The 15,348-nt window shown below is 38.4% G+C and overlaps 1 protein-coding gene across 2 annotated transcripts in view; it reads right to left on the reverse strand.

The window, feature by feature from the left end:
- Nucleotides 1-1,080: 1,080 nt before the first annotated feature.
- LOC120542134 (properdin-like) overlaps nucleotides 1,081-15,348 on the reverse strand; it is a 153,645-nt gene continuing 139,377 nt past the window's right edge. Inside the window, exons 9-10 of one of the 2 annotated variants that reach the window (XM_039774314.1) lie at nucleotides 2,200-2,355; nucleotides 1,081-2,069 (exon numbers count right to left, since the gene is read on the reverse strand). In XM_039774314.1, coding sequence (XP_039630248.1) covers nucleotides 2,063-2,069; nucleotides 2,200-2,355 — 163 coding nt within the window. In that variant the 3' untranslated portion in view covers nucleotides 1,081-2,062. Of the gene's footprint in view, nucleotides 2,075-2,199; nucleotides 2,356-15,348 lie in introns of both variants that reach the window. The other variant, XM_039774313.1, reaches the window with a different exon arrangement.

The following is a 15,348-nucleotide window of genomic DNA, read 5'->3' on the forward strand; positions in this document are numbered from 1 at the left end:
CCCCGGTTTGACGCAGACAATAAACAAATGTAAATAAAAAAAACTGTTCTCCGAAAATGCCAAAAAAGAAAAATGTACTTAGCCCACATATAAGAAAACAATAAATCCTGCAGTTCAGTTCCTTCCATAGGGCAGGAGGAAAACACAACAATCCTCTGGTGATGAGGCTTCTCCGCAGACTATTACGAAGAAATGCAAATTCAGGAATCTGACTCACCAGACGGGAGCACCCAGAGAACACCAGAACCTGGCCTCTTCTCGGGGATTCATCACCAGATTATTTCTTTGGGGTGGCACCCACAAATAGCAGACTTCCCTGGGTGAAGAAAGATCCTGAATGATCCTTTGAGTGTGGATAGTCTCCGCCTTGCCTTCAGCCTTTTCCTTCCTTTTTTCTTTTTCTTATGCCTTGATCCGCCATTCCCCTTAAATAGAAAAGTTTCCCGTCGAAACATCCTTACCCCTCTCGGTTGTTATGAAAACCTCACGCCAGCAACAGGCAGCTGGAATATTTACCGGGCGGGGTCCTCCCAGCACTGGGACGTCATCAAAGAAGCCCGAAGGGCTATTTACAAACACCCTTCCAGCCAACATAATAAAGTGACAGACAGTCCAGGAGGCCAACCCGACTGTCAAGTTATGTAGCCTTGCTACAATGCCATACTTCTTGCCTAGCAGTTCTATGTGGGGAACCCCTATGCTTAATCTGGAGCTGTGTCAGCTGTGCATGTAAGCAGAAAAAAAGCAGATTTTATAAGATAGATTTGCACAGAGCACAGTGACATATCAAACGTATGCTTACAGCAGGCAAACAAACAAAGAAAATACCATTCATAAAATTTGTGATACATGACTTTGCTTATAAAGGAGGTTAGCAGTTTCGCCCTTAGCTTGGACAAAGAATAGCTTACAGCTGAAAGATTTAGAAGCATATGATTAATAGTTCCTGAAAAATTGATTCAAGTTTGTTTAATAAACAAAGAGAGATTGAGATGTACAGCAATTAAGATAGTCACAGCTGATGAATAAGTGAGAATTGACACAAACTCCATAACTGATTAGATTGGACAAAACAAAACATGGAAATAATCAGCAAATATTTATTGTTGTTGGTAATAATTACATTTTAACAATTTCAGACATTGACACAAACCGATAAAAAACTGTGATCATTTAAAAATATTAATTCTATACTAGTTTTATATTATGTTTGGGGTCCTCAATGAAAAGATAAACCTCTGATTTCAAAAAATTCAGTGTAGCATGTGAAAATAAGTACGTAAATCTAAACAGAAGCGATGAGCCTGTGTTCTTAGTATTAAATACAAGATTCTTATAGTATTTTTTTCTGATCGTCATTCTTTTGTAAACAATGTCATTTTAAAATTCTTCCACCAAAGTCATTCATTTGAATTGGCTAACAATTTCTACAAACACACATTAAAGCAGTCCACAAGAAATGCTAATAATAAAAATATGAAAAACGTTTTAATTCATGCTAAAAAAATAACAACAAAAAAATCTAAAAACACTAATAATGTAAATTTCTATAATATTACATAACGGGTGGTTGAACACCACTTTGGTGATTTAGCAAAAATTACAGTAACATGAAACAGAACAATAATTATCAATTTCCTCCTTAACAGGTAATCTGCATTTTAAAGAGTCAAAGATACCAACTGCACATCCACTCAAGATAGTCACATACGTGGTTGCTATAATCAAGTGAACAAAAGGCAGCAAGTCTTTACAAATCCCAATATTATGTTCTTAAAGACACACTTTACTTAATTTCTGCAAAACTGTATACAGAAATGATTTTGCATTGTTGGATTTTAAAACCTAATTCAGATCATATATAAAAATGAACATAATAGGATACACATCACTGAATAATTATATTACATATAGCCATAATGACTGAAAAATTTTGTTCAATCAATGTAGTTATAAATTAGGTATACTCAAAACTAGTAATGATAACAATGCTTAAAAAATAAAAAATATGGTCCTTTAAAGAAATGCATATTCAAAGCTGCTCTCAATATTTCAATGCATTTCATGTTCTGTTCTTTAAAAAAAAACAAGAAAATAAAGATTATAAGAAAATATTACTATTAAAACGAGAACTTTAAACAGAAGTGAATTGAATCACATAAAATTGATCAGTGCACAGTAAAGAAATACTATACATACCTCAAGCGCATAACACTTTCACAGCTGGGCACTTCTTGGCACTGTGCCGTTTCTATTATTTCATCATTACTATTATCGGGTGGAATGGGAGGGCATGATTGGTAAGATTCTCCCCAGAAAAAGGCTTTTAGGTTTTTATGTTGTCCAACAAATTCCCTGAAAGGAAAACAAAAGGCAATTGCCATTGTCAGTTCCAATTACTAATATATGAGGGCAATACATATAGTAATGATGGTATTATGCTTTTGTAGCAGTTTTTTATTTACCTTAATTGTTCTTTCACCACCTTTTAAACATTAGAGACAGTGGTTGAAACTCCATTAGGCGTCTATAAAATATGATAATATTATATGAATATGATAAGATATGGCACCTTTAAAATTCAGGGGAGATTATCTCCTTTAACACAATCAATAAATTAATGTTTTATAGTTCAATGATCCTGTTCTGAATCCAAAATTTGTTTTTTTTTAGTTTTTTTTTAAGTGGTTTAGATAAAAATGGGTCCAATAGTCAGTTTAATGTTTGAAGAGGCGAAAAATGCTTCATCAATAGGCTCCTTCATGCATGAGACTTGGGAAATTTCAAAGTTAAATCATTGCATGATTCACTTGCCCACATATACTACCTGCAGTTCCAAGGTAAGAGTAGGGCATCCAAAAGGTATAGAAAAATACACAACCACCAAGTGCAGTTTTTTTTTGGTCTAAATTGAAATGATGACCAACAATTGCTGAATGCAAAGTTTTTTGAAAGTATTATTTTGTATAATTATACTTGAATCAAAAGAGATGTATTCAGGATATGAGCAACAGTATAGATCAGAAAGTAAAAAAAAAAAACTACAGTTAAATACAAAGTAGCTTACATACAGACATATGTCATCTCATTTTTACTGTACTAGACACCATCAGTTGTGCATTATTCCATTTTGCTACTAGATATGGTGTACTTCAGTGGTTAGCAGGTAAGTAAGTTTCTGCAAAGTGTGTGCTGAGCTGCATGTGCTCTGCTCATCCAGAATTTAATACTGCTTTGCATTTGTCAGTGTGAAAAAACTCTTAGTATGACATGTACACTTTAAAAGCTATTTCAAAATTCATGGATTTTGTGAGAAACTAAAACGTTATCCTAAAGAACAACATTGATGAATTAAGACATTACCACAAGGTAGTTTCAGACATAGTAACTTCTGCCAAACCTAAAGTATTTACAGCACCAACAAATTCACATTGGTTAAAGTAGAATATTAAAAAGGTGCTGCTGGAGTAAGCTAAAGCGCGGCTTTTTCAAACAGCATTGAGTGACAGTCTTAATAGGTATACATCTGGCTTGCTCTAAATGCTTTTCTGGATGCATTGAACAAAATACAAATAGACCGTCAAGTCAAGTTGACCGCACCCAGTACATGACGAAACAACTCGGGATCCCGGTTTGCAACCCCCCAGGCAGAGTTCCCACCCTTCGGAAATTACCCTCTGTCTGCCGCAGACAGGTTATACGTTGGCGACTCCTTGGCCTGATCCAGCTACTCGGATCCCCAACAATGAGGATCTTACAAGCCGGATCACCCTCTGGGAAATGCGCCACATGGCCGTAGTGCCGTAACTGAGGTTCCCTCACAATGCAAGCAATAGAATGAAGGATAGAATAATTAAACATGTACTACGAAGATATTTCAATGTTCTTTAAACGTTTTGAAAAATTGGCGCTAAGCTTACAGATGGCTTAACGTCTATTACAGAGCTGATTGTATGGCGATCGGTTACTTGGGGAAAGAAAAGCAAGGACTCTTGGGCGCTACGTAATATATATCTATACTAATAAAAGGCAAAGCCCTCACTCACTCACTCACTCACTGACTCACTCACTCACTGACTCATCACTAATTCTCCAACTTCCCGTGTGGGTGGAAGGCTGAAATTTGGCAGGTTCATTCCTTACAGCTTCCTTACAAAAGTTGGGCAGGTTTTATATCGAAATTCTACGCGTAATGGTCATAACTGGAAGCAGTTTTTCTCCATTTACTGTAATGGAGATGAGCTTCAACGCCGTGGGAGTTTCGTGTGACATCATCACGCCTCCCACGTAATCACGCAGTACATAGAAAACCAGGAAGACCTCAAAAAAGCGCTCAAGAAAACATGCATTATATAATTGAGAAGGCAGCGAAACAATAAGAAGCGAGTTCTGCTACTTCGGAAACAAAGCACGATGTAAACCTACACTTTAAATTAAGTTCATAGACAGGCTGCCGCTGGCGTTTGTAATTTAGTGCCTGCCCATATAAGGCCGTCCGTCAGCGGCAATCCAATAGCAAACTGCCACGGGTAAATATTCACGGGTGAAGGACTGTGCTTATGGAGAGGAAGATGAGATGGTCAGGGTGGTGTTTGACACAAACTCAGCGAAACTGCGAGAGAAAGTTTTAAGTGCCAGGACTAAGGTAACATTAAATAAAGCTATGGACATAGCACGAGATGGCACCAGCACAGCTGGGAACCTTCGATGCAAGTACACCGAGTGGCTCACGTGAACTGACGCAGTGCACAGATAAAAAGCAACAGTTCCAAAGAGCTCTGAACAAAAACCGAATTACACAATTGAAAAGGCAGCAAAAATATGAAGCGTCTGATAAGCATATTCATAAATGCAGCTACTGTGGAAACAAAGCACACGGTGGAAAAAGTCAATGTCCCGCTAAAGGAAGACAGTGTAAAAAAAACCCGTGCATGCAGTGTGTCAGGTCTCAGATAAAGAAGAAGACGAGCTGTTTATTGATGCAGTAAGAAACGAATCGATGAATGAAACCTGTCATCTTTACAACGATTGACAAACACGGAATGTAACTTGAACACAACACATCCTACAAATACGAACCTGATTGAAAGAAATAATGATAATCAAATCCTTGATGACAGCAACATTCAATAACACTCACAAAACAATTACTGTATATTGACAATCATGTTACGTTATTTTTAAAATGTTCCCTTTTCTTTTTCATAACTTCTACTTCTCCACTGCGATACGCGGGTATATATTTAAATGTATATATATACCCCGATCTACAGTAAATACTCTCGCATAGACAAGCCACATGCTGTGGCGCAATTGTAGAGTCTTCGCCTCTAATGCCGACATTCAAGGTTCGATTCCCGAGAGGGGATGCACTGAGTATGTACGCGCTACTGATTCATTTTACCTTCGCATCTCCTTGGTTTGGGACGTATGAAAAATATTCGGTTAACGCAGAATCATGTTACGTTATTTTTAAAATTTTCCCTTTCTTAGCACAAGCACAGCTGAGAAGCTTCGATGCATGTACTCCATAACGCGTTAAAAAATAACGCATTTAATCACACTTTCAATTCCAAGCAAACGGAACTTTTGTCAATGCATGATTTCCTGGTACATCCATTACACTGATGCACACATCACAGCTACAAAAATGTTAGAGTCGGAATAAAGCGCGTTCCTACGACTGATCATTTCGACTTCCGAGCGAAGCCTTGATAAAAGCATGGTTTTGTGCACACTGAAAAGCAAGCAAAATTAGATGCATTACAGAAAGCGGACTTTGTGGCTCTTACTGGGGATCATTGGACTTCCGTGACCGTTAGTAATTCTAAATACATCTAATTACAAAATGTTCAATGATCACACTGTTTTAGCCTAATGTACAAAATAATTTTGGCTAAGGTTACTCAGAGTTTAAAGATTAAGTTGGTCAAATTACCTTTTATGTTTCTGACTTATTTTTTTAAGAAGAAAAACTGCACTTTATGGTGAAATTTTGGTTATTATTATTTAAAGACAATACTATTCTGAAAATCTACTTAAAGTACTTAAACTACCACTTTATTTTTAAGTCTGCCCAATTTTAACCAGGGATGATATTTTTGTTTCTGTTTTGAATTCAAATGCAGTTTAAAGGCTTTTTTTTCAGAAATTAAAACAGCTTCAGTTTACAATATTCATGTACATGTCTATTATTTGATTCTGTCGCCCACTAAAACCGTTTTAAATAAAAAAAAAACATTTGCGATTTGGGGCAAATTTACGTGCGATTACATACGATTAATCAAGATTAATTCTTACACAGCCTCTAATTAATTGGATTAATTTTTTAATCGAGTCCCACCCCTAATATATATATATATGTGGATATATATATGTAGATTTGTATATATATGTGTATATACAGTATATATGTAGATATGTATATGTGTATATACAGTATGTATATATATGTATGTGTGTATATGTATATATATATAACTGTGTATATATATGTGTATAGATGTGTATATATATATATATATATTTATATATATATGCCAGCAACACTCATGACAATGACAAAACAATTACATTGTCAATCATGTTACGTTATTATTAAAATGTTTCCTTTTCTTTTTACTTCTCCGCTGCCAATGCAGGTATTTTGCTATATATATATATATATATATATATATATATATATATATATATATATATACAGATATATACAGATATATATAAATATATATATACAGATATATATAAATATATATATACAGATATATACAGATATATATAAATATATATATATATAAATAGATAGATTTGACAACAACACTCAATATCAATGACAAAACAATTACATTAACAATCATCTTACGTTATTTTTAAAATGTTTGCTTTTCATTTTCATAACTTCTTTAACACACTACTTCTCCGCTGCGAAGCGCGGGTATTTTGCTATTGAATATAAAACAGAAAGAGAAAATAACAACACAGCTAAAAACGCAGCGACAAATTTCGACAAAAGATAAATGTTTGTCATGACCATGAGGCTCATGAAACACATGTTTAATAATGTGCTTTAGCTCCTATCATCATGAAAATGACATCACGTATACATCTCAGTATTTTAGTTATTCTGAGAGCTGTAATATCACAAATGTAATGGATTCTGTGTCCAGTTGGAGGAAGAGAGCCGGTTTAAGAAGCAAGTAGAGATTCACACACACAGAGCACATACGAGTAGAAGATCAAATACAAAACAAAGCATTAACGTGCTATACTTTAATTACGATGTGATTTGAGAAACTGGTTGATTAAACGATTTTAAGATTAAGTTTATAATGTTCTACTAAATGACAAAATAAACTACGTGATTAAAGTGGAAATGTCGAGATTGAAGTTGACATTTCGTGCCTTTTCCCCACCGTGTGCCTTTTTTCTCTGTACCCTAATAATCTTTCATATGACACTCAGACAGTGGGCTTACAACTCTTCTTTTCACGGCAACTTTGATATGTGACTTCTTTTTTATTTCCGGCACTGTGCGATTTTGTGAATGTGAGCTTTCAAGTTTCTCCAACACGCTATGTCACTCGATCAACTTTATTTTGTTGATTGTTTATTTGAACAAATAGTATGTTTTTCCTTTGCCTCCACTTGGTATTCGCTGAAATTCTTATATTTTCCCTGTGCTTTTCCCATTGTCTTTTTACAAAAGGCTGCGCTTAAGGGCGATTTATATTGATTTGCATATTCAAATAGGCGTAATTCTGGGAGGATTTGGGGTGTTACATAATGCGCGTGCACGAGCGTTAGTTTTCACGCTGATCGGGATTTATGTAGCGGAAGAACGTGGAAGTTGGAGTACGCACAGATTCCTGCATCTGGATTTTTCTGTGCGTAAGCACATTTCGGCTTTTGTGCTTACGCCATGTTATAGTGCGAGTTCTACGCATGGCGTTATACATGAAGCCCCTGGACTCTAAAGACATGGACCTTCATCCTTTTGCAAAGATATCAGGAGCGCCACACACCCCTTTCCAGCAATCGCGATGACCCCCATGCTCTCCCAATCCGTCTACTGACTTCATAGGAAGAGTCACAAGAGACATGAATATCACTGCCAAGGTAAGTAAACCTCTCAACAAGGTCAACACACTCTCCGCAAACAGACACACTGCCGATGGCTGTGCCCAAGAGGTCATTAAAAGCCTGGATCTTGGTTTTATCCAGGACACTCACAAGCCCAGACACTCAGACTCTTCAATCAGTCTCGAGCACCCCTGATCAGAGCCTCCATTGACTTCTCGAAGATCACGGGATCATCAGCTAAGTCAAGATCCGTGAATCTTTCTTCACCGACAGATGCCCCACAGCCGCTGGACCCACAACCTTGCCCAACACCCATTCCATACAAGCATTGAACAGCGTAGGAGCAAGAACACACCCTTGACAAACCCCAGAATCAACTGGGAAAAATGCAGAGGTCCTGCCTCCACTCTGCACAGCAGAGCAGTGATATCCAGCAATCTTGAGGGGATCCCGTGAACCCTCAGGATGTCCCACAGGGCAGCTCAATCAACTGAGTCGAACGCTTTGTGAAAATCGACAAGGCTGCAAAGAAACTCTGCCGATATTTGCATTTGCGCACCATGAGAACCCTCAGTGCCAGCATGCGGTCAATGGTAGACTTCTTAGGTGTAAAACAAGACTGTTCCGGTCGCTGGTAGGTGAGCAAGTGATCACGGATCCTATTGAGGGTGACCCTAGCAAGGACCTTACCTGACACAGAGAGTAATGTTATCCCCTGTAGATGCTGCAGCCCAGGGGCCTCATGTATAAACGTGCGACGCACAGAAATTTTGCGTAAGAACTTTTCCACGTTCAAATCGCGATGTATAAAACCTACAATTGGCGTAAATCCACGCACTTTTCCATTAGGTACCTCATGCCTTGTCGACTCAAGTCTCTCCGCTCGGTTTTGCAGACTGGCGGCACAGCGTCAAAGCAGTGCTACTCATGCCTTGTCGTACTCAAGTTCTCCTTTCGGTTTTGCACGACTGGCAGAATCATGTTACGCTATTTTTAAAATTTTCCCTTTCTTAGCACAAGCACAGCTGAGAAGCTTCGATGCATGTACCATAACGCTTAAAAATAACGATTTAATCACACTTTCAATTCCAAGCAAACGGAACTTTTGTCAATGCATGATTTCCTGGTACATCCATTACACTGATGCACACATCACAGCTACAAAAATGTTAGAGTCGGAATAAAGCGCTCCTACGACTGATCATTTCGACTACCCGAAATAAGCCTTGATAAAAGCTGGTTTTGCAGACTGGCACCAGCCAAAGCAGTGCTACGAAAGCGGACTTTGTGGCTCTTACTGGGGATCATTGGACTTCCGTGACCGCTAGTAATTCTAAATACATCTAATTACAAAATGTTCAATGATCACACTGTTTTAGCCTAATGTACAAAATAATTTTGGCTAATGTTACTCAGAGTTTAAAGAGTAAGTGTGGTTACTCATTATTTTCCTGACTTATTTTAAGAAGAAAAAATGCACTTTATGGTGAAGTTTTGGTTATTATTATTTAAAGACAATACTATTCTGAAAAAACTACTTAAAGTACTTAAACTACCACTTTATTTTTTAAGTCTGCCCAATTTTAACCAGGGATGATATTTTGTTTCTGTTTTGAATTCAAATGAGTTTAAAGGCTTTTTTTTTCGGAAAATTAAAACAGCTTCAGTTTACAATATTCATGTACATGTCTATTATTTGATTCTGTGCCCACTAAAACCGTTTTAAATAAAAAAAAAAAAAAACATTTAGATTTGGGGCAAATTTACGTGCGATTACATAACGCATTAATCAAGATTAATTTTACACAGCCTCTAATTAATTGGGTTAATTTTTTTTAAACGAGTCCCACCCTAATATATATATATATTTTGGATATATATATGTAGATTTGTATATATTTGTGTATATACAGTATATATGTAGATATGTATATGTGTATATACAGTATGTATATATATGTATGTGTGTATATGTATATATATATAACTGTATATATATGTGTATAGATGTGTATATATATATATATATTTATATATATGTTTATATGTATATATACGGTACTCATGCCTGTGTCTGACTCAAGTTCTCCTCCGCCGGTATATGCTATATATATATATATATATATATATGCTAGCAACACTCATGACAATGACAAAACAATTACATTGTCAATCATGTTACGCTATTATTAAAATGTTTCCTTTTCTTTTATCTGCCAATCGAGGTATTTTGCTATATATATATATATATATATATATATAAATAGATAGATATGACAACAACACTCATATCAATGACAAAACAATTACATTAACAATCATCTTACGTTATTTTTAAAATGTTTGCTTTTCTTTTTCATAACTTTAACATTACTACCACAGTAGCTGGTATTCTGCTAGTTGAATATAAAACAGAAAGAGAAAATAACAACACAGCTAAAAACGCAGCGACAAATTTCGCAAAAGTTAAATGCTTGTGTCATGAGCAGAGGCAGCTATGCAGTGTCTGCAACGGACGTGACCATCCACTGTGCATAAGCTACCTTACTGACATTGGGCTTAAGGAGCCACCAATTCTTCCTCTGCCCAGTGCAACCACAATCTTAGAGCCGCCACTGAGTACTGCTGCAATAAGTTATTTCATCGAAGGTCGCACACCGTTACTGCACCGTGAAACTCATGTTTAATAACGTTCTTTAACTCCTATCATCATGAAAATTATATCACGTATACATCTCAGTATTTTAGTTATTCAGAGAGCTCAAATATCACGAATGTAATGGATTCTGTGTCCAGTTGGAGTAAGAGTGCTGGTTTAAGAAGCAAGTAGTGATTCACGGCACCATAGAGCAAAGCAGTAGAAGATCAAATACAAAACAAAGCATTTAACGTGCTACTTTAATTACGATGTGATTTGAGAAACTGGTTAATTAAACGATTTTAAGATGAAGTTTATGATGTTCTACTTTAATGACCAAATAAACTATTTAAAGTGGAAATGTCGAGACTGAAGTTGACATTTCATGCTTTTTTCCCCACTGTGTGCCTTTTTTTCTCTGTACCCCAATAAGCTTTCAGGCTACTGTTCCTGTGTGGTTACTCATTATTTTCGCACTGTGCAATTTTGTGAACGTGAGTTTTCAAGTTTCTCCAACACACTATGTAACTCAATCAACTTCCTTTTGTTGATTATGCCATGGTTTATTTGAACAAATAGTATGTTGTTCCTGTGTGGTTACTCATTATTTTTCCTGTGCTTTTACTCATTATCTTTTCACAGAAGGCTGAGCTTAAGGGTGATTTATATTTATTTGCATATTCAAAGGGCGTAATTTGGGAGGAGTTGGGGCGTTACATAAAGCGTGCACAAGCGTTACTTTTCATGCTGATCAGGATTTATGTACGGCAGAACGTCAAAGTTGGAGTGCGCACTGATTTCTGCATGTGGTTTTTCTGTGCATAACATTTTCCTGCGGCCCCAGGTGATCACACTTTCCTTTACAGATAGGGATGACAAGTCCCATTTTCCAGTCAGTTGGGATGATGCCAGTCTCCCAAATGGAAGCAAAGATTGCTTGCAATGCCAGGAGGACAGCCTTACCACCAGCCTGGAGAAGTTCACTCCCAGATACCACATATCCCTGCAGCCTTCCCCCTTACCTGGCTCTACACTTGTGCAATCTCAGTGAGATTGGGCGTTCATAGCTAATTGGAGGATCAGCCTTAAGGACTGTGGACCCAGCAATATCCAACATCCTAGCCAGAGGATCAGCTTTGAAAAACTGCTCAAAGTAGCCAGCCCAGCTGGTCACAACTCAGCAGTGTCATCTGTAAGTGACCGCTCCATCAGCTGCCCTGACTGCACTCAGAGGAACAGATTCAGATGTCGCATACTTCCATTTCTCGTAAGCAGGCGTGGTCACAGACCACAGATGGTGTGTCACTTCACAGATTCCTCTAAGAAACGCTTTTATCTGTCCTCAAGCCCAGGACGTGGTCACAGACCAAGATGGTGCGCATGCTCCAGATTCCTTCACCCAGAAAATTTTAAGGGGGGGGGGGTTTTTTTTTTCCCGGTTGTTTTGGGGGGTTTTTATTAGGGGCTTGTTATTGGGGTTTTGGGGTTTCTTGGGGGCGAAAGATTGGCTTTTTTTTTTTAAAAAGTTTGATTTTCCCGGGGTTTCCTAAGGGAAAAAATTCTCCTTTTAAAAAAGGGGGGCCCCAATTTCCAGCCCCCCCCCCCCCTTCCTTCCTTTTCAAGGAGAAAGCAAAATAGAGGGGGCCCTTCCAAGGCACTTGAACCCCACGCCGAGGCTTCCAAAAAAAAACCGGGGTTTTTCGGCCCCCCCTTGCCCCTAGTTTTCCTAGTTCGGGCATGAAAGCCTTTTTTAACCCCATCCCCCTAAGGAACCTTTTTTCCTTAAAAACCCCCACCCGCGGCCCCAACCTTGAAAAACCCCTTCCATCCCCCTTACGCGCTTTATAAATACACTGAAACTAACCGCATATTGTTTATTATTGTAGCGCAAATGATTGTAATTAACTTGTAACAATATAATGGTCCAGGGAATAGCCATAGTATTCCAAATACCATAACTGCTTTAGCGTTGTTACTCTCACTGCACCTTCTTCTTTCAGCTCCTCCCGTTAGGAGTTGCCACAGCGGATCATCTTTTCCATATTACTCTCACTGCAGCACTCGGAGTATTTATATCACTGTATCTGAGTGTGAATCACAGCAGCAGCTGTTCGGAAAGAGAATTATCGGTATACATCATCAAGCACACGCTACCAGAGCCACGGCAAAAGCGTTTTAAAGCCTTTCCTGTACGGACTCGCGGTTCAGAAACAGTTTCATCCCAAGAACTATAAACGCACTCAATCACTGCTCCTTGTAGAACGGTTAGGACTTATAAGTACAATTACCTCACTGTAAACTTGTACTACAGTTATAATATTGCACAACCTGAGCCACTTTATAAAGTGCGTATTTACATATGATGACAATATCATTTTTAGGATGAAATGCAGCAAAATATGTTTATTATATTATACAGATAAAACTTTAACTTCATTTAAATAATCTATATTCTTCACTGGGACTGGCGTGAAGGATAGAATAATTAAACATGTACTACGAAGATATTTCAATGTTCCTTAAACTTTTTAAAGAATCAGTGTTCTAAGTTTACAGATGGCTTAACATCTATTACAGAGCTGATTGTGTGGCAATCGTTACTTGGAGAAAGAAAAGCAAGAACTGCATGGCGGCCACGCCAATACATATTGAATATAAAACAGAAAGAGAAAATAACGACACGCTAAAATGCAGAGGCAAATTTCGACAAAAGTTAAATGCTTGTGTCATGAGCACGAGGCGGTTAGTGTCTAACGGATGTGGCCATCCGCCGTGCATAAGCTACCTCACTGACATTGGCGGCGAAGGAGCCACCGATTCTTTTCTGCCCAGTGCCACCACAAACCTAGAGCCCCTGATACTGCTGCAATAAATAATTTCATAATGGTCGCACAATCGCTGCGCTGTAAAACCAATGTTTAATAATGTGCTTTAGCTCCTATCATCATGAAAATGACATCACGTATACATCTCAGTATTTTAGTTATTCAGAGAGCTGTAATATCACAAATGTAATGGATTCTGTGTCCAGTTGGAGGAAGAGAGCCAGTTTAAGAAGCAAGTAGTGATTCACACACACAGAGCACATACAGTAGAAGATCAAATACAAAACAAAGCATTAACGTGCTATACTTTAATTACGATGTGATTTGAGAAACTGGTTGATTAAACGATTTTAAGATTAAGTTTATAATGTTCTACTAAATGACAAAATAAACTACGTGATTAAAGTGGAAATGTCGAGATTGAAGTTGACATTTCGTGCCTTTTCCCCACCGTGTGCCTTTTTTCTCTGTACCCTAATAATCTTTCATATGACACTCAGACAGTGGGCTTACAACTCTTCTTTTCACGGCAACTTTGATATGTGACTTCTTTTTTATTTCCGGCACTGTGCGATTTTGTGAATGTGAGCTTTCAAGTTTCTCCAACACGCTATGTCACTCGATCAACTTTATTTTGTTGATTGTTTATTTGAACAAATAGTATGTTTTTCCTTTGCCTCCACTTGGTATTCGCTGAAATTCTTATATTTTCCCTGTGCTTTTCCCATTGTCTTTTTACAGAAGGCTGCGCTTAAGGGCGATTTATATTGATTTGCATATTCAAATAGGCGTAATTCTGGGAGGATTTGGGGTGTTACATAATGCGCGTGCACGAGCGTTAGTTTTCACGCTGATCGGGATTTATGTAGCGGAAGAACGTGGAAGTTGGAGTACGCACAGATTCCTGCATCTGGATTTTTCTGTGCGTAAGCACATTTCGGCTTTTGTGCTTACGCCATGTTATAGTGCGAGTTCTACGCACGCCGTTATACATGAGGCCCCAGGTGATCACACTTTCCTTTACAGATAGGGATGACAAGTCCCATTTTCCAGTCAGTTGGGATGATGCCAGTCTCCCAAATGGAAGCAAAGATTGCTTGCAATGCCAGGAGGACAGCCTTACCACCAGCCTGGAGAAGTTCACCCCAGATACCACATATCCCTGCAGCCTTCCCCCCCTTACCTGGCTCACCACTTGTGCAATCTCAGTGAGATTGGGCGGTTCATAGCTAATTGGAGGATCAGCCTTAAGGACTGTGGACCCAGCAATATCCAACATCCTAGCCAGAGGATCAGCTTTGAAAAACTGCTCAAAGTAGCCAGCCCAGCGGGTCACAACTGCAGTGTCATCTGTAAGGACCGTTCCATCAGCTGCCCTGACTGCGACTCTCAGAGGAACAGATTCAGATGTGCGTAATACTTCCATTTCTCTGTAAGCAGGACGTGGGTCACTAGACCACAGATGGTGTGTCACTTGCTCACAGATTCCTCTAAGAAACGCCTCTTTATCTGTCCTCAGAGCCCTCGCAGCAGTCTTTCTCAGTTCCCAGTACAGACCAGAGTTGCCATTGAGCCGTGCGCTGCGACACCTCTCGATGATATCCAGGGTGCCCTGCAAGATGAAACACCTCCTTCTGGGAACACCGGTAACACCAACACAACCCTCAGCAACCTCCAGGGTCTTGTCACAGAAGTTCTCCCACATCACATTGGGGTCGGCAGTCATACCCAAATCTGAAAGTTCCTCACACAAACTGCGTGCAAACTACTTAGAAACAGCCTGGTCTTGAAGTCTGGCCAAGTCCA

Source organism: Polypterus senegalus, chromosome 13 (genome assembly GCF_016835505.1).
Source record: "Polypterus senegalus isolate Bchr_013 chromosome 13, ASM1683550v1, whole genome shotgun sequence".
Taxonomy (NCBI): Eukaryota; Metazoa; Chordata; class Cladistia; order Polypteriformes; family Polypteridae; genus Polypterus; species Polypterus senegalus.